The 23,962-nt window shown below is 32.0% G+C and overlaps 1 protein-coding gene across 2 annotated transcripts in view; it reads left to right on the forward strand.

Moving 5' to 3' along the window:
- LOC123709913 (collagen alpha-1(XVIII) chain-like) overlaps positions 1 to 23,962 on the forward strand; it is a 131,056-nt gene that overhangs the window by 55,119 nt on the left and 51,975 nt on the right. For both annotated transcript variants that reach the window (XM_045661516.1, XM_045661517.1), the window contains exon 2: positions 9,361 to 9,390. In XM_045661516.1, the coding sequence (XP_045517472.1) occupies positions 9,361 to 9,390 (30 nt within the window). The remainder of the gene's footprint in view (positions 1 to 9,360; positions 9,391 to 23,962) is intronic.

Below are 23,962 nucleotides of genomic sequence, written 5' to 3' on the forward strand. Positions count from 1 at the left end.
AATATCATATGATTACTAATATATAAAATTTTCGTGTCGCGGTGTTTGTAATTAAACTCCTCCGAAATCGTTCGACCGATTTTCATGGAATATTGTGTGCATATCGATTAGATCTGCGAATTGGACATCTATCTTTCATCCCCCTGTTAAGGGTGACCCATAAATGTTATTTTTTAAATCTTTATTTTTTTATGATACAGCATACAAATACATACAACTCCTTAATTTTCACCCTTCTACGATCAAATCCTATTTTTTATTTGTTAATTAAAAACTTTAAACTAAATCTTAAACTCTGAAAGAAAATTCACAGAAAAACTTAAAAAGTTTTCATTCCGGAAAACCAAACAGTCTCTAGGGTAGCATAAAATATTGTTCCACGTTGGTATGTACTAAAAAGGGTAGGCTAAGTAAAATCATATAAGGGGAAACGAAATTCGCGGAGGCAGCTACTTTTATATACAACATTATTTACATTATTTTTGTTTTGGGTGCATTTTTGTAAGTTGTCATCAAACGTCTGAGACTCCTAGATCAGGTAACCGCCGCTATCTATAATCACAAATTCTTTATAGATAGCGGTGGATCAACAGTTTAAAGATAACGGAACTTAACATAACGTAAAAATATGGAGTTGTCAAAAACGATAATCAAATACAATCGAAGAAATAAAGGGCGATAAATGTTACATGTAAAAGTCATTAGAATATTTTTCAAATGTGTATTTATTAAAGGAATACGCGCCTACGACACTTTCATACCATTTAGAGATGTAGTTATATTTTAGGGTTATGCTAATTTTATGTTTTAGTTTGATCTTAAAAGAGTCCCAGTGAACTTCGTATCACGTACATTTGTGTCAAAACTTAATACAAAACTATAACTATGTAACACAACTTCTGAAGGCATCTATAAATGACAACTAAGTGACAGTATTTTATTTCTAAATAGACTCCAAATATATCCTAGCTGGGAACAGTTATTATTATTTTTTAATTATTAATTGTCGTTTTCAGTATTTTTTATTACTTATTATGTATTTATTCCCAAATATTTCAAGATCAAATTAGCCAAATCAGTCAGCTATTTCCATGTCATATATATGAATATATGTGCAAGTGTATACAGAGTCATATATTCGATATGCGCACTCATACAAACTTAATTGCTATTGCAACGTTTTAACTAAACTACACTATTGTTTCCCTCCGTCCAATAGTATTAACACTATGATAAAAAGGGTCAGAATAGCGCTGCTTTTGGTAAGGTGTAGTTGTACTGAATTTAAGTATGAATTTAATTATGAATAAAAGTTATAGTTAAAGTGTCTCGATTAAGGATTTGTAAAACTGTGTCAAGACCATCTAGACCTTGTGACAAATTTCGGGTTCAGGATTTCAGGATGTTACAAATTTCAGGAGCTTACCCTCTTAGCTTTATTTGTTTAGGTTTATCTAAACCGCTTAACTTTATCATAATAATTCAATCGTAAGTCCTATAAGAAATACATGCTATTTACTAAAATAATTTAAGTTAAATACCTATTCATTTGCGCAATTTAACAATTAAATAAAATATTTTTTTTCTGGTCTTAGTTTTTTGTATTATTGCTAATCTTTTAGTCACCTTTTGTGTTTACATCATCTGAATGCATCTGATTGAATCCCTTCGATAAACTTCACATTAAAATTTGAAATTAATCAGACACAATATTTACTCTAGACAAAATCTAAATAATTTGACAGATTTTTATTTATGTACAAAGTAAAAGTAGTAGTAGTAAAAAGTAATAATTTGATTAAAATAATTACCTAATAATTGGTATAGTCAGGTAGACGAAAGTAGTAACTACATGCTAACACGCTCGATGGGATGATGACATAAAAAAAATCTCGGGTCCTCAATGGATGCAAATAGTTCGAAATAGAGAAAGATGGCAAGCCTTGGAGGAGGCCTATACCGGAGAGGGTTCCTGACTAACTGTTACAAATAATTACTAACACACAGGATAACCGGATATTAGTGGATCGGGAAACAATTTAACAATAAATAAATTGGTATAGTGAGACTTAGGATATATTTGAAGCACAAAGAAATACATATGTGTAACATCAGCCCGTGGAAATCTATTAAGTTGCAGAAACCCTACTAGGTGTTGCTATCTACACCTCGTCTGCAGGAAATTGGAGAGACGTTGATTAAAGTGGAACTCGGAAGCGGTGTAATCCTGCGAAACCTCATAAGTTTCACTTATGCAAGAATTGCTTTATTAAATTTAAAGTATAAAGACATGTGAAATATTTAAAATATAACGCGTTGACGTTTTTAATAATCTAGCGTGGGTATTGGCCTTTAGATAAGTATGTAATCAGTGATCAACTTCTTTATTTTTATTAGACTCACCTGATGTTAAGTGATACCGCCGTCCTTGGACTTATATCGCCAGGAGGCAAGTGCGTTGCCGACCTTTTAAGAATTGGTACGCTCTTTCTTGAAGGACCCTATGTCGAACTGGATCGGAAATAATTAAGTAGGCAGCTGGTTCCGTTGCGGAACGTCTGATTATCAGTGTCAGTATGAATATGTCTTTCTTAGACGAAGCAAATATAAATTGATAAGAAAGCTGGGCTTTCAAAGCACTACGTCTTAGTTAAGATTCCCACCCTTAACTACAAGAGCACAATAGTTTTCTTAAACTTCTGTTCAGTGTCTTTGCTGAAATTAATCAATATTATGTAAACGTATTGCCTACAATTTAAGATTATTTATTAAAACAAAAGAGAATCGCTAAAATAAATTTTCATTTGTTAGGCTAATATAACGATTGTTTTTACGCTCGTAAATAAAAGATATGACACGTTATCCAACGCTGAAATTTAAGCATTGAATATAATTTTCAAAAATATGCTAAAATATGGCATACAGGATTAATCGATTTTACAAACATGTGGTTTTTCGTTGCACGTACCGTTAACGCAGTGTCACAAACCAACAACATATTATTATAGGGTCAGTGGAGCCGTTAGTCTGCGGTTTAGGTCATGTTACAGAAACCCCATTAACCCTCATATTATTCATTTTAATTAGCTATTATTAAAAATGGGAACTTTACGAAAAGAGGTTCTGTATCTGTTTGACGTATAACTAGGGTTTTTTCTATGACGATCTATGTTTACTAATGTCTCAGAAACTAAATGTCATATAGAGTTTATTGCCAGTTCTTTTCGTCCGTTCTACGCCGTTGATTTGAGAACCGGCAGTAAATGTAAAATTTGAAGGAATTAATGTGTATTTCTTTATTGATGTTCATGACTGTACATTGTGTTAAATATATGAATAAATTATTTTGAATTTGATTATATCTTATCCCATTTATTCCAACTTAGGCAACAGTCTACATTTCATCGATAACGTTTTAGTACTTTTTGAGATATGAATTTCTGAAGGGGAAATAAAAATTATAGGAGATAGGTAAATTTATTTGGCAGTAATATTACACCTTTAAATATATTTCAAATTGTAATTAATTACATAATAGTACACATTAAAGAATGTTCAACCTTTCTACTAGATTTTCCAAATCGGTTCAAAGGTTATTTGCAGAAATAAATATCTTAGCGTATTGATGTATGTATGGATGATTTTAATAAGGCGATAGTAAAGAAGATTCGAGTATGAAAATGGGCTATTAAGCTGTGGGCGTTTATAAAATATAAAAGCCAAAGGGAAGAATATTGTAATACCTAACTTACGTGGTAACTCACTCCAAAAATTAAAGTGTGAATGGGCCGATCACATCGCCCGCGTTCGTGATGGCAGATGGGTCAAACATATCTTAACTTGGAATGGATCAGTGGAATAAAAAAAGAGGACTCCCATTGGAGTCCTGGGAAGATGAAATTAAAAAGATAGCGTTGAAAGATTGGAAAATAATAGCGAATCTTAGAGACATGTGAAATAATTTTGAGGCTTTCACTCTTGAGGAGGTCGTTTACTATTATTAAATATAGTGTAATCAATATAAATTATAACATTAGTCAAATTAGGCCAATTTTTTACTGATGTAAAACAATGGGAAAAAAATTTAAAAGTAGTATTTTTTGGATTTTATATGATTTCTGTAAAACTATGACATGTTAATCATAGACCAAACACATATATCTACATCCTTAAATAATTTAATAGATTCTTGTAACCGGGGTGTACCTATCCTGTCGGGATTTAAGGGCAAATGAAAATATTATTTTATGTTTCCTGTGGCGAACACAGTTCTTCCGGGATAAACACGACATACTATTAGTAAAAAAAAATCTTAATTCATACATTCTAATAAGAATTCCCAAAATACAAAAAGTTATATAATATATATATTAAGTTTTCTGATAATTATAAACCAAATTATCTATGATACCATATAAATGACTGGCAACCCTACGCTCTAGTTTACCCAGAACTTAATGTCTTGGTTAAATATTAAAGTACGTTATATAAGATTAATCCCTTTGACTCCCGCGGGATAACCTGTACCCTATTATAGAGAATACGGTTAATAATTCAAAATCTTTTGGGAGTTACGTGTGATTTTAGGTAATTTGGTATCAAATTTCATAGGATGTATGCAGAATATTAACTAGACGTTTTCGCGTTGGTACCGAATACATTCTTTTATTTAATTTTAATTACATTAAGTTTAATAAAATGTCTTTAAAGAATGATACTTAACATTGACATTGTTTTACGTACGATTAGAAGTGATTTCTAATTTAGAATAAATAATAACTACATTAAGAGGTTACGTATTACTATCTTTATAAAGTTATTAATGTTTTTTTTTTCAATTATAAACTTCACATTTAATTGGCAATTATATTATCGAGATATAAATATTTTAAAAAACTCACGTGTAATTTACAAAGACTTCTAACTTCTATACCAAGAAATAGTAAAAGAAATAACGACTGTAATATTATAGATATAAGTCATTACTCACAATCACTTACACATACCTATTCCTTCCTATTTACTCAAATATATAAAGCAAATGTTGAGTGAAAGCTGAATAATATTTATATTGCGGCATTCGTGTTTGCGCAGTATATATCCTGATTGTATGGTTACTATAATAATAGATACGAAGTTTTTATAAGCATATATATATTTATGATTACTGTAATAAAGCTGTATTATTTCATACTATGTAAAACTGAATTACCGCGTTTCATATTAATGAAAAGAATTATCTTTATTGAATAATTGAATTATTATTTCGACGAAACAGCCGACTAAACCAGAAGTTGGGTGTTTTTAACGTCTTCGTATAAACTTCAACATGGGATAAAGAATAAATCTGGTAAAAATTTCAACGTCCCGCTTGAACGTTGATACCTTGCAGGATCGAATTTCCGGTAGTTGGCAAAGAACTGGCGAAATTTGATGGGGTGGAGGTTTTAGTCCAAAAAGATCTTATCATGATTGGCTAAAATGGCCGAGTGTGGACCCTTGTGGCTGTAATTTTTAAACGTTTGGCAGCACATCGACACTGAAAGCTGGTCTCCCAGCCTCCGTCTCCAACTTTCATACCACGATAAAGTAAACGGCCTGCGCAAATAATAGGAGTTAGATAGGGGTTGCTCGGTTCGAACTCTGATCAGCAACTTGGGGCGGTGAAAAGGGCAGGTGGTGTGGCGTTCCATTTTTTTAATTTTTTGCCAAATTTATGCAAAAAATCGTGAATATGGTTTGAACTTCCTTTAGGTCTTCTAGATCTATCAATCTGCTTCCCTAAAAACGCCAACGCTCTGACAAACTTTAGTTTAACTTAGCATTTGAAAGCATTTCTAACTAGATAAGTAATTTCCATCGCGAAATCCTTTCCTTCTTAGGAAATTTGATTTGTTTCCCTAATTCATAGTGTCTTAGGAGAAGGCGTGTACCCAAATGGAGTCTGTACTGCAATGTACAAAGAAACGGAAATATTTGCCTATATTATATTATTATAAATGTATGTTTTTTTTTATATACATCAGTACTAGCACACCCGACAGACGTTGTCCTGCATGATATTTTAAGCGATTAGGATATTAAACAAAGTATGGAAGCACCGACTGCAGCGTCATCTGCCGTGAATTTGTGAATCTAAACCATCCAGGGTTCCAACCAAACGCATACAATAAAAAAATCATCAAATCGGTCCAGCCGTTATGGAGGAGTTCAGTGACATACATGCGTACAGTAGAATGATATATATATAGTTAGTGCAACGGTGGGCAAATTAATTGAAATCGGGTAAGTAGTTCAGGAGTTCATAGTGGACAAACAACTTGACGCGTAATTTATAAATGTTAAGATTATACCAACACTCATATTGAATAGACGTGACCTAAAGAGCCTCGTTACAATACACTGTACCTTATAAGGTCATACGAATACCAAATAAGGTAAATTGGTGACCCCGACGTGATAATAACTAACGTAGAGTATAATAAGAAAACTAACACCCATTTGAAATGTATTTTTTATCAAACACTATAGAATTGAAGTGGCTTTGTTATTGTTATAATTTATTATATAATTCATAGTGTCCGCGGGCCGCGTGTAGTCCAGCGCACCGCACATCCTCTAAATAACTTAATAAGTAATTGTCACTAGTCGTCAAGCAAAAATTGTTTGATTAACTAACAAGTATTTCTTTAGCGTTACTCTTTTCTTTAGGAACCTTTTACCCTAATTCGTAAGTATTGTATCTAGTAAACACCGACACTGTTATCTCGCTGACCGCCAGAAATGAAACTAATAACAACTGACAAAAAAGTAACTGTGTTTTTGGAGTATCAATCTGAAATATTAAAAAATTATTGTAATTTCCATAAAATGTACAAAAAAACTCTAACTATTGGTCTGGCTTGCATCTGTGTCATCATTTTTTTGTAATAGTCGTATTAAATACGCAAATAGAAAGTAAATTAGTGTAACAAGGTTTACCAATTCCAAAATAAAACTAAAACGTGGTAGATTTTTTAAAGTAGAAGTTGGAAGTACAATTATATCTTACTCCTCGAGGAATAAATACGCCCAGCTCCATCATTATCGTGGTGATGATTGCGCCGAAGTTTATAACAACCACTGTAACGAGTAGACAAATATTTGTCACTTTTGAATCGTCTTTTGTTTTTTTGTCTAGAAAGTCACAGCACGAATCTGTTTAAACACCCAATAAGAAATCTATATGCGTAAAATTAATCGTTGAGGCGTTATTTAGAGTCTAAAATGATAATCTTTTGTGACTTTTAAATGTATACTTAGCTTTTCCAATAAATATTAATAGACAACATAAAATTGTATCAAAAAGTAAATATTACTGAATCGTAAACTTTATTAAAAAATAAACCATTTTATTTTAATAATACATATTTTATTAGCTACCAGTGTTCGGAAACTCTCCATGCTTATTTGTCTTTGTAATTCTTGCTATTTTGTTTAATTACAGTTTCAAAGTGAATAATAATCAAACAATAACAAATTAACAAAGTAGAAAATAACACGGATTTTGCGGAAATATTGTTTAGTATCGAAATACTTGGGAACACTTTGATCTTAAGGCGAAAAATAATTATTGAACTCCTGTTTCGTAGAAATTCGTGTTAATTATTTCGTGTTTTTGGTTATTGGATACTAATTAGGAATCAAATTGATTACGTATTATATAATTGGCGATTTTCGATAATTTGATATATATTATTATAAGGAAAAGTCCTATAGTCTTTGGATAGTACATCTGTACATAACAGTGCTAGCCCAGTAGTCATAATATGTGTGATTCTCAAAACTGCGGTCGTAGGAAATGTACGATTTCCGAATTTTTAGTACTCGATATTTCTATCAATATAAGTTACTGGACTTAAACCAACGCAACAATATTAGTTAGTCACTGAAAGTATTTTTTATTTAGTTGCACAGAACAGCACCAAAATACCAGAAGTAAAAAGAAATATGTATAAACAAAGATTTTATTATGAATAAAAAACAAATGCCAAACGTTTCTCTGGACATATCACCCGCATGTATGAGATAAACTGTAAATAATAACATCTTTATTGCTATCGGAAATAGATGCTATTAAGCATCCACGCTGCATATGGGCAGGACTCATTTGAAGTCAATTATGGAAGTTACATGAGGTTAATAGCTCATCCATCACAGATTATCAACGCAACTTTTATATGGCAATAAAACATGTTACATTTGACACACTTTTGTAATAATGTTATGAAAATTTTTTAGTAATTAAATTTCTAAAATTATAGCAGACGAATTATTTGTTCTCCTCTGTGATTTAGTGGTGACACATGTTGTATAACTTATCTCTCTAACCTAACTCTGGATACAATTAAGAGAAACAATAATTGTGTTTACCACAGGAATAATTTCCTTTAAAAAGTGTACACGCATTAAATAAATACACACAATAGGCGCGTCCCAAGGCCTAATTACGAACTAAATACTTCAGAACTCAAATACATAAGTATTTTATGGTATCTAGCCTGTTCGATACCCGGGATTAGGAAATATATTTTCTAAAGCCATTGAATGCTGTCTTTAGTGTAAAATTTAATCATTGGACGTCGAGGCAGAATCGAAAAATTCCACCTGTATCACCTTGACGTCTTTCGTTCCACAACTGAGCGCAGCAGCAGATCTTAAGTAGTTTTTGCCACCACTATATGGAACCAGCTACCCATTGAAAGATTTCAGAATCAATTCGACCCAAGAATATAGCGTGGACTTGTGACCCTTCTGCGAAGTAACTGCGAGTGTCGATTGGCGGCGACATCAGGATATCCACGGGGCCCTTTGCCTCACGTTTTATATAAAATAAATATATTATAAAATACAAGTAGAAATGCCTACGAAACGTAAATCATTCTAGACCGTATTTAACAGCGGTTAATTATTTAAATCCAACGAATAATTAGTTGAAACTAATGTTTGAGTACTTATTTCCAGGTGTTAAAGATCTCACATTATATATTAAACTTATGTCCCAATTTTCTTATGAAAGTGCTATAGATTTGTACTAGAAGGCAAGGGAATTAGCTTGTCTCATCGTTGTATATAGAGACACAACATCATATATCTTTCGGTGACAACGAGCGGTGTCGGCAGCCAACGATGCTGCTACACTGGATCTCAAGGAACAAATTTGAACCTTATCTCCTTGTTATAAGAACAAAGTGAAACCGTTTCGAGTAGACATAAATTGCGAGATATCTCAAGTACAACGTGTTGGTAAATTTGTATGGATATCGGTTAAGTGTAAATCTTGCTTTAGATTTGAGATTTAATAGTTGTTCTTATTTTCAGGTTGTTCATGTCTACGAAGCATTTTTCAAGGTATGTTATATTTCTCACTTTAGTACGTTCCTATTTAGGCCTAAGTCTGGATTCATTACCTTAGAACACGAGTAATGAAAACTCCATGTGATATTTTAGATACGCCGATTTTTACAAACACGAGCTTCCTTTTTATTAGATTTTCGAAGTAATATTTGGGATAGGCTTATAAGGGTGAAATAATAAAATCCATCAACATGTCAGTGGTTAAACTACGATAATAATCTCACAATATTATGATAATTACTGTTGAATTAACTGAATCTCCTATTCCAATCCCAGAGCTTTACCAATGGAGTTACCTCAAAACCTCCAGAACAATAGCATTAGAACCATTGTTTTAAACCATTCGATTAAAATTAATCTCGTCTTTCGCCAATCTTACGATAAGGTTTAACTTACAATTACTTTATTACTAATAACTCAATTTGCGCAAATGATTTGGATGGTTTTTTTAGTCCATAATCATGTTACTATGCTACTTTAACTCTACTGTTTTATGTACAATTCAGAACATATATGTAATGTTTTATTATTCATCCTACGGACGGGCAGACGTATTCAATATACTAGTGTTTTATTAAAATGATAATATTTTCAGACCCTTAATTGTATGGTGAATAGGCAAAAAAAGTGTCCATGAGAGATATTTTTATTATTAAATTACTTAATTAAATTAAATCAAAATCAAACCAAGCCTATTCAAAGAAACAACCTATCGACGAAATGACACACCACTGAACACACACTATTAACGGTGGTACAAACTTTTCTGGGCCGATAAGAGTGTCGCTGTCATGGATTTTAGTATTGCCGGTAAATAAAAATTAACCATTATAAAGGTAATAGTTTGAGGTCATGCAGGCATCTTATTAATTTATTGAAATGAAAAGTCTTAAGAAAGCAATGTATACTAGTATTTACAAAGCATAGTTTTAGCCTTAAATAAATGTGGTACAAACTGATATGATAGGTTTGTTACCTGTACTATATAATAATATATTTTAAGATACCTAGCAATCATAACCGTTCGACAATTAAAACTTTGGCATTGTAATTAATAATGAGTTAGGAATAAAAACCTTTAATAGGAATTTTATTAGATGGAGGAGTAAAATTATTTATTGTACGCACCAAGAAATTACAGTAAATAAACAATGTCAGTCTGACATTTCGAAATGGCGACGGTATTACCAAATTCAGCTGCCGGCCAAGTAATATATATGGGAGTGTAAACTATTTTATATAGAACATTAATATTACAATAATAACTGCAAAATTTAACATAATATAAATAATCAATACTGTATGTACTACTATATATACTAGTTACAATACTATATGTCGTTATGCTATCGCGTTTTATACATGCACAACGCCAACTATGACACTTAAATATTTAAGTCGATTTCATCATAGCGACACCTTTACATTTTTCTATTAAAATTTCTTAGTCACGAACAGACAAACTCCTTTGTATGCCAACTTCACCGCAACAATTCCTCGTCTTGAATATTAAATTGCGAAAAAAGTCAATTTCCGTTTATACCAGCTGGCTTATTAAATGAACGATTACCCTTAAATGGTAAAAGAAACCTATAATTTTCTTTTTTCAAATGTTTATTATATATTTATGCATTTAATAATTAAACTAACCCAACCACTAGAACCAAAAATACCTACAAATACGTCTTACTAAGTGCTTTTAGCAATCTTTTTGACAATTGCATGCATTACGTAACCTTAGCAATGATCAATGCGCTAAGTAATACATACTTGAGAAGCCTTGAATCTTAAACTGATTTCTTTCTCAATAATATGTTCCCGAGGTTTATAAACTTTCTTTGCCTAACCCAGTAGTAGTATATATATACTACTATATATATATATTTATATACCACTAAAAATAAAATTCGCGCGTAGATTCAAGAAGCTTAACTGATTACCAATACTTAGATCATACAATTTATTAAGACTATGTATAAAGTATATTACGCAACAGAACATAAAGTTTTACACATTCCTAAATATATATAAATACAAGTTCCCATACTAACTGGCTCTGCGACCCAAACTATACCTCATAAACTTTACTATTAATTTAAATTTAAAATTATGTAAATAATTATAAGTTTATAATAATACAAATAGCATTAATCCGGTTAAAAATTGTTTCTTTCAATATATTATTACTCTTAAAACCAAATTATATGTAAAACAAATGTTTTTTTAAGCATTGATACCATAGAGACCGTCTATAAATTTATAAGACCTTGAGAATTAATATCATTAATAGGCCAAGTTACCAATAGTGGTAAATAATGAGTCAATTCTGTCAAATCTAAAACACCATTATCAGCACCGGTTTTTTTATTCATGACTATAAATCAGTGGTCAAGAATCAAACATAACTCATGCAATGAGATTAGATCGATATTAATGCATCTTTTTAATTGCTAGCGGTATTACCAATTTATAAGCTTGTAGCTTCGTTTTTATTGCGCAAGAGATACACTTGAAGATCTCCAGTAGAGACTAAAATATGCCTGGGACATTTTATAGGGTGATTTTATGGTCGTAATTAAAATACCGAGAAGGAAAGTGGTAAAAATTCAATTTTCAATATAAAGGTACGCAATTACCAATTGAGTATACAGTTTAGAAAAATTACAGAAATTACAGTTTTTTATAAACCTACATTTGGTTGCTTGAAAGGGATCGCTCATGAACAAGAAACCTTTGTGTTTCTTATATCGCTACTATTGAAATTCCAAATTTTTGTTTTATATAGAACGAGGGCAAACGGGCAGGAGGCTCACCTGATGTTAAGTGATACCGCCGCCCATGGACACTCTCAATGCCAGAGGGCTCGCGAGTGCGTTGTCGGCATTTTAAGGATTGGTATGCTCTTTTCTTGAAGGACCCTAGTACGGGAAATACTTCAGTGGTTATAACTATAAATTTATATGTCTTTAACCAATTATCTACTTGTCAAATAAATACTATACCTATTCAATATACCTATAAAATATACCTATTCAAACTTGTAGCATCAGTCAAACTTAAATATAATCTACCAAAATAACAATTGTGAAATAAAAAAAAAACTATTAACGCCGTTATGAATTCGGTCGTAAAGCGATGCTATAATAAAGTTTTTTTCAAAAAAATTAACCCAGTTCGTAAGATCTCAACTAGTGTTGAACGAGAATATTGAGGGAAGCTTTAAAAACAAAATAATTCTCCCGCTTATAAACATTTTTCATTGGTGCTATGCTTCTATTGATTGTACCGAGATATTATAAAGCCTATAGCTATAATAATTCAGCTTCATATTGATTGAAGATTTTTTTAATCAGGCCAGCAGTTTTTAAGTTTATTCATTACAAACGTATAGATCTTTCCTCTATATAACATAAGTAGGAAAAGTCTTGGTAGACTATAATAAATAATATTATAGTTAGACAAGACGAGAGCATGGGTCTCAGGGATGACCTGAGGTCGTAGGTTCGATCCCGGGCTATTTGCACATTTAACAATCGCTCGAACGTTGAACTAAAAAATCGTGAGGAAACCGGCTAGCCTGAGATCCAAAAAATCGACGACGCGGCGTGTGTCAGGCACAGAAGGCTGATCACCTACTTACCTATTAGATTGACAAATTATCATGAAACAGATTCAGAAATCCCAGCCGTATAGAAATGTGTCAATGTAGCGCCACTGATTGTTTTTTTTTTTTATAATTAGACATTATATGCCACACAATAGAAAAAATAAATAATTTACATAATATGCAAATAGCGTGCACAAAATTAATGCTTCTGATATAACTAATAAGTTTACATACATGAACAATAAAAAGAAGACACTAACATTTACAAAACAATAAAAAAAGAACCTGAGAGCCAAGTGCTAACAGAATGCCCCAATAATCAGATGGGCGGTCTAAAAAATATCCAGATCGTTCAAAAGCAGATTGCACATAACCATTCTGTAAATATTTGACCTGTAATAACATAATTTTTTTGAACAAACAAAGCAACAAATTGATGTACATACAAATTATGAAAAGCGTTGCTATCCATACAACATGCGGATACCACCAGCGAAATTAAGTAGCTACAAAAAACAATGATAATACAAACAACAATAACAAACATACAAACTATAAAAATAATTTAAGTATTTGAACCAAGAAAAGAACTATGGGTACTGTGTCCTAATTATAGGCATCTTAGCCGAGGCCAGGGAACCATGACATATGTCGGAACTCTGTGCATTGTCTATGGTAGCGACTATTAATTGGAGTGTGAAGAGGTTATAATGTAACTATATATTATTAGTCATTTCTTTAATTACTTTACGAATGTTCGTTTGTTAATTCAGACCTTTCCAGTGCAAATTCCGAGAAATACTAATAAATGGGCGACAACTGCGCAAGCAAAGCAACTGACACTAATCAACGTTCGTGATTTAATTATATTAATTTAGTTATCTTAGCTGTTCTATTTACCGAAATCTATTTAATACAGTTATTCAATAGTAATTTATTTGCAATAACAATGAGGGCTTATAGTGTTGTGAATTTGTTTCAATCTAGTACAAAACGTAAGATATTTGTTTTTACTTTTGTTTGATCGCATCGTATTAATCCCACATGAGATATTATTACTATAGAAAATATCCATATCATAAAGTATGAGTAAAATCACAAAGGTGTCGGAAGCGTTATGAATCTTTGATTTTTTTTTAATTTCAAGATCCGTATCTAATAGTCATTTTACAAACTATAAATATGTTTAAATAAAAAGAACTTTATAAAATTAGACACTTACAACTTTGACTAGCTCTTTTTACAATAATTACTTATAAACAATGTAAATTATAGGACCCGAATTACCGCTGGCAAAATCGTGACATAACTGTTAAAAATAACATTATATTGCTCCAATTAGATTTTTATAACTAAAAATGTAGTGTATTAAAGTTTTCCACACCTAAGTAAAATCATTGAAAGGTGATTTAACGGAAAATGTCACGTACAAAAGTTACGTGTGAGTAGAATAAATGTATTGTCTTCATTGACGGGTTTCTACGTTATGCTAGACAATACCATTCAATAGAGTTTATGAAGGTATGCTATGTGATTTCGTATTCTCTTTGATAAAAACGGTAATGTAATGACGACACAGTATCTAGGCTGCATATATAAATGAGGGTAATATTTATCTTCTCTCTAAAAAGCAGTCAGGCGGTAAAACCTCAACCAATACTTTATTTTATATCGTGATTGAAGATTTTATGTTGATATATATAGTGACTAAGTATTCAAATTATGTAAGGTGAGAAGTACCTTACATTTCTCCTTTTCCTTTGAAGTAAAATCATTCTTATTTTTATATCCAACTGGCACGGCCTTATTAAGTGACTAAAGACACATTAAATAGGTAGTAGATATCAAATTATTATAAAAAAGTATATTTTGACGTTCACAAAAACGTACACAAATATTAATCACAATAAATTGTATCTATTACAATTGTCTACCTACTAGAAGAAAAAAATCAAAGTAGGCAGAGATTTCTTGCAATATTGGAAACTTCATTTCTGTATTACTGTAGATTTAGCTTTGATTAGAATCATTGTCCTCTACTTTGGACCACCTCTACCCTACACATGATAAAGAAAATAAGGTAATTGAAATGGCGCTGGATCAGACACATGACGAGGTTGAAATGGACAAAAATAATTACAGAATGGCAACCACGCGATGGAAAAAGCAAAAAGCAATAAATAAAATAGTAGGCAAAACTTGGACAAGAATTGCTAACATCAGAAAGGAATGGAAGCAGCTGGATACTACCTATGTGTCACAGGATACGCTGATAACCCAAAACGGGTTAAGTGTTGTATTAGATTAAGTTTTATTTATGTATTAGAATTAAGTTTTTTTTGTTCCTTAAATAAGTGTTAATATATTTAACTAGGTGTCAGCAATAATGGCTTAATAATAATAATAAGAATCATTGTCCCCATTCTACTTAAAATTTAAAAAATACTTTCCATACATTTGTCGATCAAAAAATGGTACATAATAGTAATCAATTAATAACTTGCTCGTATGAGGGACAGGTAATTATCTATATGAAAACAATGGCGGGCTGCGCATGACAGGCCATTAGGTGCGAGCTATCATGACAATACGGGTGAGTAATATCAACGAAAAACGCATTATCAGTCGTTGATACGATTACTGCCCTATTAAGGAACTAGACCGCCCCTTTAGGAATTAGGAAGTAATACGCTGGGATGTAGAAATGTATGTAAACATATGTATTTGTATTAAAAGTACAACCACTTTAAGATGTACTTTGACATTGTTATATGATATGAATAGAAGGAATTTATTTTTTGATTTAAAATAATTGTACATTTCTATCTGAGTAGCCAAAGGTTTTGTATTCTTCGAAAGGTGTGTCCTTTTACTATGACATGATAGCCGCAAAGGTTTATTACGAGTTGAATCATTACTAAAGTCATTTGGTGAAAATTTAAATAAATTCATACTACATTCAAGCAAGCAATAAAATCCCTTCCCAATCTTACCAATTACTTACTAATCAGGAATTATTGATTGAATTATAATTTTTTAAATACTTTATTAATATGTTAAGAGATTTATAGATTATTTAGTACCACCGAAACATATGCGTGTTTGAACTTTGAGGGAAAAGAGCGTACCAAACTCTCTTTTCTTGAAAAGTTTCATCAGTGTGAAATACCTCTAATGGCAGCTAGTTCCACAAAGATCTGGTTCACATGTTTCACGAAGAAAAAGTGCTGTGTGGTACGCCAGGCGTCAAGGTGTAAATGATGGAATATGTGTTCGAATTCAGTCGGTCTTGCATTCTTCAGATAAATTATTCACATAAATTTATCTTTCGTTAAGGTTTTTATATACGTTCTATAACCATTATTTTTGACACATCCCATGATACCAATTTATTTGTAAATCACAGTTTTATTCAGTCGTTAATGGATGCCAGTGAATAGTAAATCTCAAAGCTCCATTCCAACCCTTAGATCCTATTTGCAACATATCTACAATCCTCCAAATACGCTTGCGACGCGAATTGAACATTTGCATCGAGGTTCTTTATCCAGGATGTGTGTAAAATACACATAAGTACTTTAAACCAAGAAAACTTATACTATAGGTACATACCTGTATATACTATATACCTATAATAGTACTAATTTATGCACTATGGATTCCAATTGACCAAAAGTTTACATATAAATGAAAAGAAGTGATGGGAGTCAAAGTTGTAACATTTTTTTCTGGTACAAAATTGTATCAAAGCGTATTTTATCGTTTTCATAGGTTCGATGAAAATATATTTTCGTATATCATACATCCGAGTTAATTATACCCACTATACCTCATGTTATCACAAGTTTTTAGATCTAATATACACTTTGGCCTGTAAGTCCCTTTCGTGCTTTAATCCTAAATAAGAAGTCGGATCGCAGTCTAGTGTTTGAACATCCTATATACTAATGGCGATCCTCCGGAGGCGGCAAGAACTTTTCTCGGAGATACAAAACTCGACAGATTGAAATAGTGACGTCGCTATAGGCTTACAAAGGGACCGTGATTTACATTGTTTTTGTGTTGTTAAAAGCGATATTTTCTTTGTATTGGTCAGTAAATTTAGCTTTGTAAGTTTATATATACAATACGTTATATGTAGAATGTAGATACATTTCCACTTACCACGAATCAGTACACAGACCATGTCACATTCACTTGCTCTTGTTCTATTTAAAGGGAGATATTCTTGAGATAATGACGTCTCACATAAATGCTTAAAACTAAAAATTATGTAAACTGTCAGATGTTTATTGATATCATATGTAGTGTTCATATTTTAGGGCTATTAGCAATATCAAACGTATGTGAACTAGGTTACATTAAATATATTAAAGTTATTAATCACAAACTTAACACAACAAGACAAACTATTGTGTTTATACATACGAGCGGTATTTATAAAATATACGTGTATATCCCAAAAACATTTAAGAATGTCTATTGGTGGGATAAAGGACCACAATTATAAAGGAAATTTATTACCTTATCGGTAAATTGATCGAAATTTACAACTTCAATCTGTAAACTTTCCAATGTATTATTTGAATAAAACCAACTAAAACCTTGAATATAATAATGAAATGAATATTTACTTTGATGTACATGGCATGTTTTAGTAAGAACAAGCTACTTTTTGCGGTTTTAACTTGAAATGGGTTGTGTTTCTGTCATATTGGTGAACATATGACATTTATTTGAGGCAAATATGAAACCAAATATAGCATCAGTATTTTTATTTACGTCAAAAGAAAATACAGTGTATCAAATTAATTTCACCAGAATTTCAATCAATGAATTCTTGTAAATGTTACATCACATTTTATCTTTTGACTACTTTATTTACTTATACATTGACGCCTTTTTCACGAAGGAATAGGCACTGGATTTCTTTCGTCCTGGATTTGGTATCATTTTATGTATGTATACTTATATCATAAAGAGAAAAAAAATGTATGTGCATAGCGAGAACTAAACAGTGAATTCAAATTTACTTTCACTTTAGGCAAGTTTTTACGTAGCATAGCATTCCCAAAATAATAAACATGGTGTTGGTGTCATCAACTTAACGTCTGACATTCTACCACCGAGCGCTTTTAAAGACTTTTAATGTCACAAACCAGCACTTCGTCACATGGAATCGGCTGCACTTACACATATATATACAGCTATTAGTAGGTATAAAAAAACTGTTAGTAGCATTAAAAAACGTCTAGTTAAAAATAATGTATTTCGTAATTTAAAAAGAAAACAGAATCATAACTTATTTTTTATAAAAAATTTAAACCAACCTGTATATGCTGTATTGTCACAGATACATTTCTATCAAGAGTAGACAAGTAATGTTGTGACTCAGCGGGGTGCTTTAATCAGTTATTGTGGTAGCGTCTTCATTACTGCAAATGATTAATGTCTTCATAAGTGCAGGAAGATCGTCATGTTTACAACGCGCCTACAAATGAAATTGTAATTGGTTTTTAAATAACATTTCGAAACTTATTTTTCTCACTTTCTATCAACAGCGTTACTGTGTATAGATTTCTAATGATTGTGTTTTGGTTGGAATTGGAAACCTCTAATCAAAAACAGTTTTCAATAATATCCTCAAAAAAATTAAATGTGTTTTTAATATTGTTAGTACTAATTTGGCATCTTAGTATTACGGGATAAAAAACTGAATTTCAAATCGGGTTCGACATTAAGTTACGTTGTAAACGGGTTTGTCAGTATTACTTATATAAGAGCCATCTACATATTGTTGGTAAAAAAATATTATCAAAAATAACCCACTACAAGAAGTTTAGAAATAATTCAGTCACACATAAGTCACATTCTATAGCTACTTAATGACTTATGTTAATAAAAATCTCGAAGTATTACACAAATATGTATGTTAAATACTGTTTATAAATCAGATTTAACCGTGACTTTTAGGTCTGCAAATATTCGTTTAAAAATAAGTTACTCAATTATTATGCTTTTTTTAAAGTTAATGACTTGTGTTAATAAAAATCTCGAAGTATTACACAAATATGTATGTTAAATACTGTTTATAAATCAGATTTAACAGTGACTTTTAGGTATGCAAATATTCGTTTAAAAATAAGTTACTCAATTATTATGCTTTTTTAAACTAGTAGTAGCATTATCACGTGGAGTCTTACATAAATTGGAAAACACAATATCATCTGTTGTAGACAATATTTTGTAGTTGTATGTTGTTTTAACACAAATACTCGGTGGCAGGAAATGCTTTCACACTTATCTTGAGGTTTTAAGTTGACACCTGTCTTACTTCCGGTTGATTGCAGCAAACCTACATTGTGATAAGTTATTTCTACACTAAAGTAAAAGAAATTCTTATAATGTCATTAATATTAATGAAATATTATCTTATCATATATTATAATATGATAAAGATGAAATCAAGAAAAGCGTACCAATTCTTACAAGGACGGAAATGCACTTGCAAGCCTTCTGGCAATGTGAGTGTTTATAGTACCTTAACACCAGACGAGCCTCCTTCCCGTTTGCACACTGCTTAATAAAAAAAATGATTGTTTTTGGTATGTCTAGTATGCATTAAACTGGATTCGAATCACAAAAATTATCAACTCCTTATCATTATTCAGTAAAGCCTATTGTACCTGATCTACAACAAAGACAGGTCTTTATGTAAGGCATCTGTATTGTGTATATGAAATGTATTTATGATCGGAATTCAATCAGCTTTCCATACATTTTTGCATATGACTTATGGCCAATTACAGATGCTTATTTTGTCTAATTAAGTACATATTAAAAGATGAAAAATTTTTTTTTTTATTATATTTTTAAAACAGTTTTTAAAATATCCATCTCATCAGTCTCCATGAAAATATATCTAAATTATAACTCTGTTGTAAAGCAATATAAGTGGCTGTTCTCGGTAGTATTGATAACTGCACAGCTATACTATCACAGATCGTCTATACTATAAGATATATAGAAGGAGCTCGAGCAAGTTGGCTTATATTTACACACAAATATTTATGATGCATTATTTGTTATAGTAATACTAAACTGAAATTTGCACTGACCTTACTTTTTGCATGATTTATGCGTAGCGGATGTTAATGAGATACTACGATAAAATCATAACATTTAAAATAAATACTAAACGCGCTTTCATTTCCTTCTGTAAGCTTTATATTATTCTAAAAAAATACAGTGATTCTGTTACAAACCGTTTCTTATGCGAGCATAGGAAATGTGATACATATTCTCCGTTTATTTTTAATTCTAATCTTTGATCTTTTGAGAACCCTTCTCATAATTAACAGTTCATAATAAATCTAAGTGTGCGCTAATCAAGTCGTGTGGAGTTCACAGCTGCATTTAATTTGTCTGAGGATTTCTTTGTGCAACTTATATTGCTGGGATAAGGATGTGTTTACCTTATATATCTATAAAGTTTTATAACAAGATATGATATGTACTGAACGATTCTTTCGGTTATAAATAGCTCCTCTTATTATATCGTGCTTTAAGATAAAAAAGATACATCAGTAGAATGTGTTGTTGGGAATCTAATCTCGCTGTTTGACTTAAGGGCTCAGCTCGGGCTGTTTTGGCGGGCGTACCTCGGCCTGGATGGGCGTTTTCCCGCGCAAGGACGTCTCCTGTGTGAACCTCGGCTTGGGTCGTTGCGGGGTGGTCAATCGATGGTGGGCAGAACGGAACCTAACAGGAGTGAGCGTAAACGCAACCGTACGAATTGAAGGCCCTCGCCTGCCCCGGTGCAGGCGGAGTAGAATCTGTATCAGTATAGTTATCTCTATATGTCTATGGAAGTCTTTTTCTTCTTCGCAATCTTCATTACTGACGATCGTGCCTGTCTTGAAGATTCCTAAGCGAAATTCCTAAGTAATTCCTACCTAAATATCCTCAGCTTGTACATTACAGTACATTAGGGATGTTGAGACCTATAATTCTCTTTATTTGGTCAGACCAACGGGTATGCGATCAACCCCAACTTCTCCTGCCTCCTTCCTTCCTACCATTACCAACTTGTCGAGACTATTTGGTTATAAATGATAGCACCCGTTTATAAATGATAGTCAACGGTCTTGTGGTGATTTTTAGTTGATTGAGAATGTACAAAATCACCAAAATCTCGCACACATTCATAGAAAATATTTATTTTGGCAGTGAGTAGATCTAAGGATTTAAAAAAAAATCAATGGCGCTTCAATCTTTTTAGGTCTGGGCCAGAAAGGGTCAGAAATCCCAGTTCTGTATCTGTTTCATGATCATTTGTTAATTGAATAGGCAAGTAGGTGATAAGCCTTCTGTGCCTGACGCACGCCGTCTACTTTTCGGGTCTAAGGCAAGCCGGCTTTCTCGCGATGTTTTCCTTCACAGAATCCATTGGTGCACAGCCGGGGATTGAATACTGCTCTAAGGATTTCTTACCTAGCTGAAAACATTAGCACATACTAAACGTTTATTTCGTTTAAGAAACATTTACTCACGTAAATGAGAGACAATATTAGACTTTTATAAGTTAAGATTATGAAGGTAGCCTTACATTTCCTATAACGATCTTCAACCTTTGCTCCTTTTGCCAATTATTAACAACTGAAGATTGTTCAAGAGCTTAAAAATTACTAAGTCGATTAAATTGCAGTGCTTCTTACATATTTTCCAACTCATAATGAAGTAGTAATTCTCGAAATTTCTGATAAATTTTACTTCTAAATAATGTTTACTAAAAATGTATTTAACTAAAAAGTTAAAGAACCATTTCGAACCATCTATTGCACTTGTGGGCTACAAGGTGATACGACACAAGTCACTTATAAACAAGTCATACAAACGTAAACCCCTCTAAGCTTGTGATAGGTACGAGTCCGAAGAATTTGCGAGGTGGCAACTTATCTTCTGCAAAACCAACGAAGCAAAAGCGGGGATTCAGTCGAGAGCTTTACGTTCAGCTTTCTTTATAATAATAGAATTATAACAATGTAATAGTGTTGGATTACTCAGCAAGAATAATGATATTTTTTTACATATATGTGAGCTTTGCATACGGAAACGTCCGAGCATATAAGTTAGCAATATACATATATATTTAGTTTTTTAGGGTTTGCTACTAAATGTACAGAATATCACTCACATAAGCGGTATCGAAGCCAATAATGGTGACTATTGAAATGTAAAAATACCGCACCAAAGCCCGAGAGAGATACCTACAGCGGTCCCAATCTTAATAATGAATTTTTGTTCGCCGCGTTTCAATGGTAAGACAAAATAGAACTACAACAAAACTTGCCTATAAAAACGTCGGATGCGGATAAATTGTATAACAACGAAATCAGCATTAAACAATTCAAAACGTTACATACAAACAATGAGCTTGTAATTTGTTGAATAATAAACAAATTTGATGATCCGACATTAAATTACAAATACATTAGTTAAAACTAAGCCACTTATATTGCTTTATAAATTAACAATAAACTATATATTTACTGCTTTAGATACCAAATTACAGTAACTGAGAGTAATTTGTTTATCATAAGATTATAATTACTTTTGCCATATGTTCTGAGATATTTTTTACATGTTACAAAGAAACTAGTTGACATACTTTAAAAAGGACATAAAATATATCAAAGTGTATGTAATAAATGAATGAATGAAATTAATAGGAATTCATAAGTCAAAATTAACCCAAAATAAACCCGGTAGAGGTACCCGAGGCTGCGATGGTGATATGGAGTTGTCAAGGATCTCGATACAATAGGTCTTCAAAGTTAGACACAAGACGCACGAGATACCTGCGGAGGCTAAGAGGCCCAAATGGCTTGTGACGATGATGATGATAAGCCACAATTAGTTACATTTTGTCTCGTAGACGAGATTTTATGAATAATAATAACTAAAATAAACATAACTACATGAACTAGTCTTTCGGGAACAATACAAAATGTTCTCCATTTACAAGTCTATCTCAGCGATACCTAATTGAACCATTGTGACAAACAGAACCTTGGACATATTGTTATCTCACCCTATCGTTAACCATACACGATGATCCCTCTACTCCTATTGAGCCCTGTACTATCAGCAAAAGCTCTGGTATGAGAATTGCAATTATTACAATCTTATACGATGAAGGACAGCATGGCTAAAACTAACAACTTGTCAGCCACACATGGCTGATTACGTGTCTATGAAAAAAATTATAAAGAAAACCGATACTGAAATCCGTATGGAATACTTTAAGAGTATTGTAGCGCCACCATTTTTGTATAAAGTTTTATTTTACCGGTTACCATAGGAACCATATTTATATAGAAGAAACATCATTATCATAATCACACCACAGAAAGTTACTTTAAAGAGAGATTTTAATAAAAATTTGCCAGTGAATTTAATAAACAAAACTATGTACCAAATAACCACGTATGTTAACGAAATATGCGTGTGTAACTTCCTTCCCTATCATTGATCGGAACCTCTTCTCCGTTAAAGGCTTCTTTATCCATGACTTTCTTTCTCCATTCGCTTCCTGCTAACGCTTTTATATCTTCTATCCACCTCTTCTCCCTCTTCCCCTTGGTCTTCCAGGCTGTGAACTGGAACTATAAATTAAAAATATAACTAAAAATTTAAATTATTTTTTAAGTTAAAGATTGCGGACGGTACTTTCTTGTTTTGTTAGGAATGGAGGCAGTTCATGGGTCAACTTAAAATGGTGCCCTGCTGCACTATCGTAATAATGTTATGTTGTCTTTGAAACCGTTCGACTATGAGCGGAATTATTCGTTATTTCCGACCTGTGGCTGTTGTGTTGTTTGTTTGATAATAGCTTCTTTACGCTAGTATCAAATATATATATATGAACAATTTGTGTATATGCCGGTGAATCTCTTT

The sequence above is a fragment of the Pieris brassicae genome, chromosome 5 (assembly GCF_905147105.1).
Source record: "Pieris brassicae chromosome 5, ilPieBrab1.1, whole genome shotgun sequence".
Taxonomy (NCBI): domain Eukaryota; kingdom Metazoa; phylum Arthropoda; class Insecta; order Lepidoptera; family Pieridae; genus Pieris; species Pieris brassicae.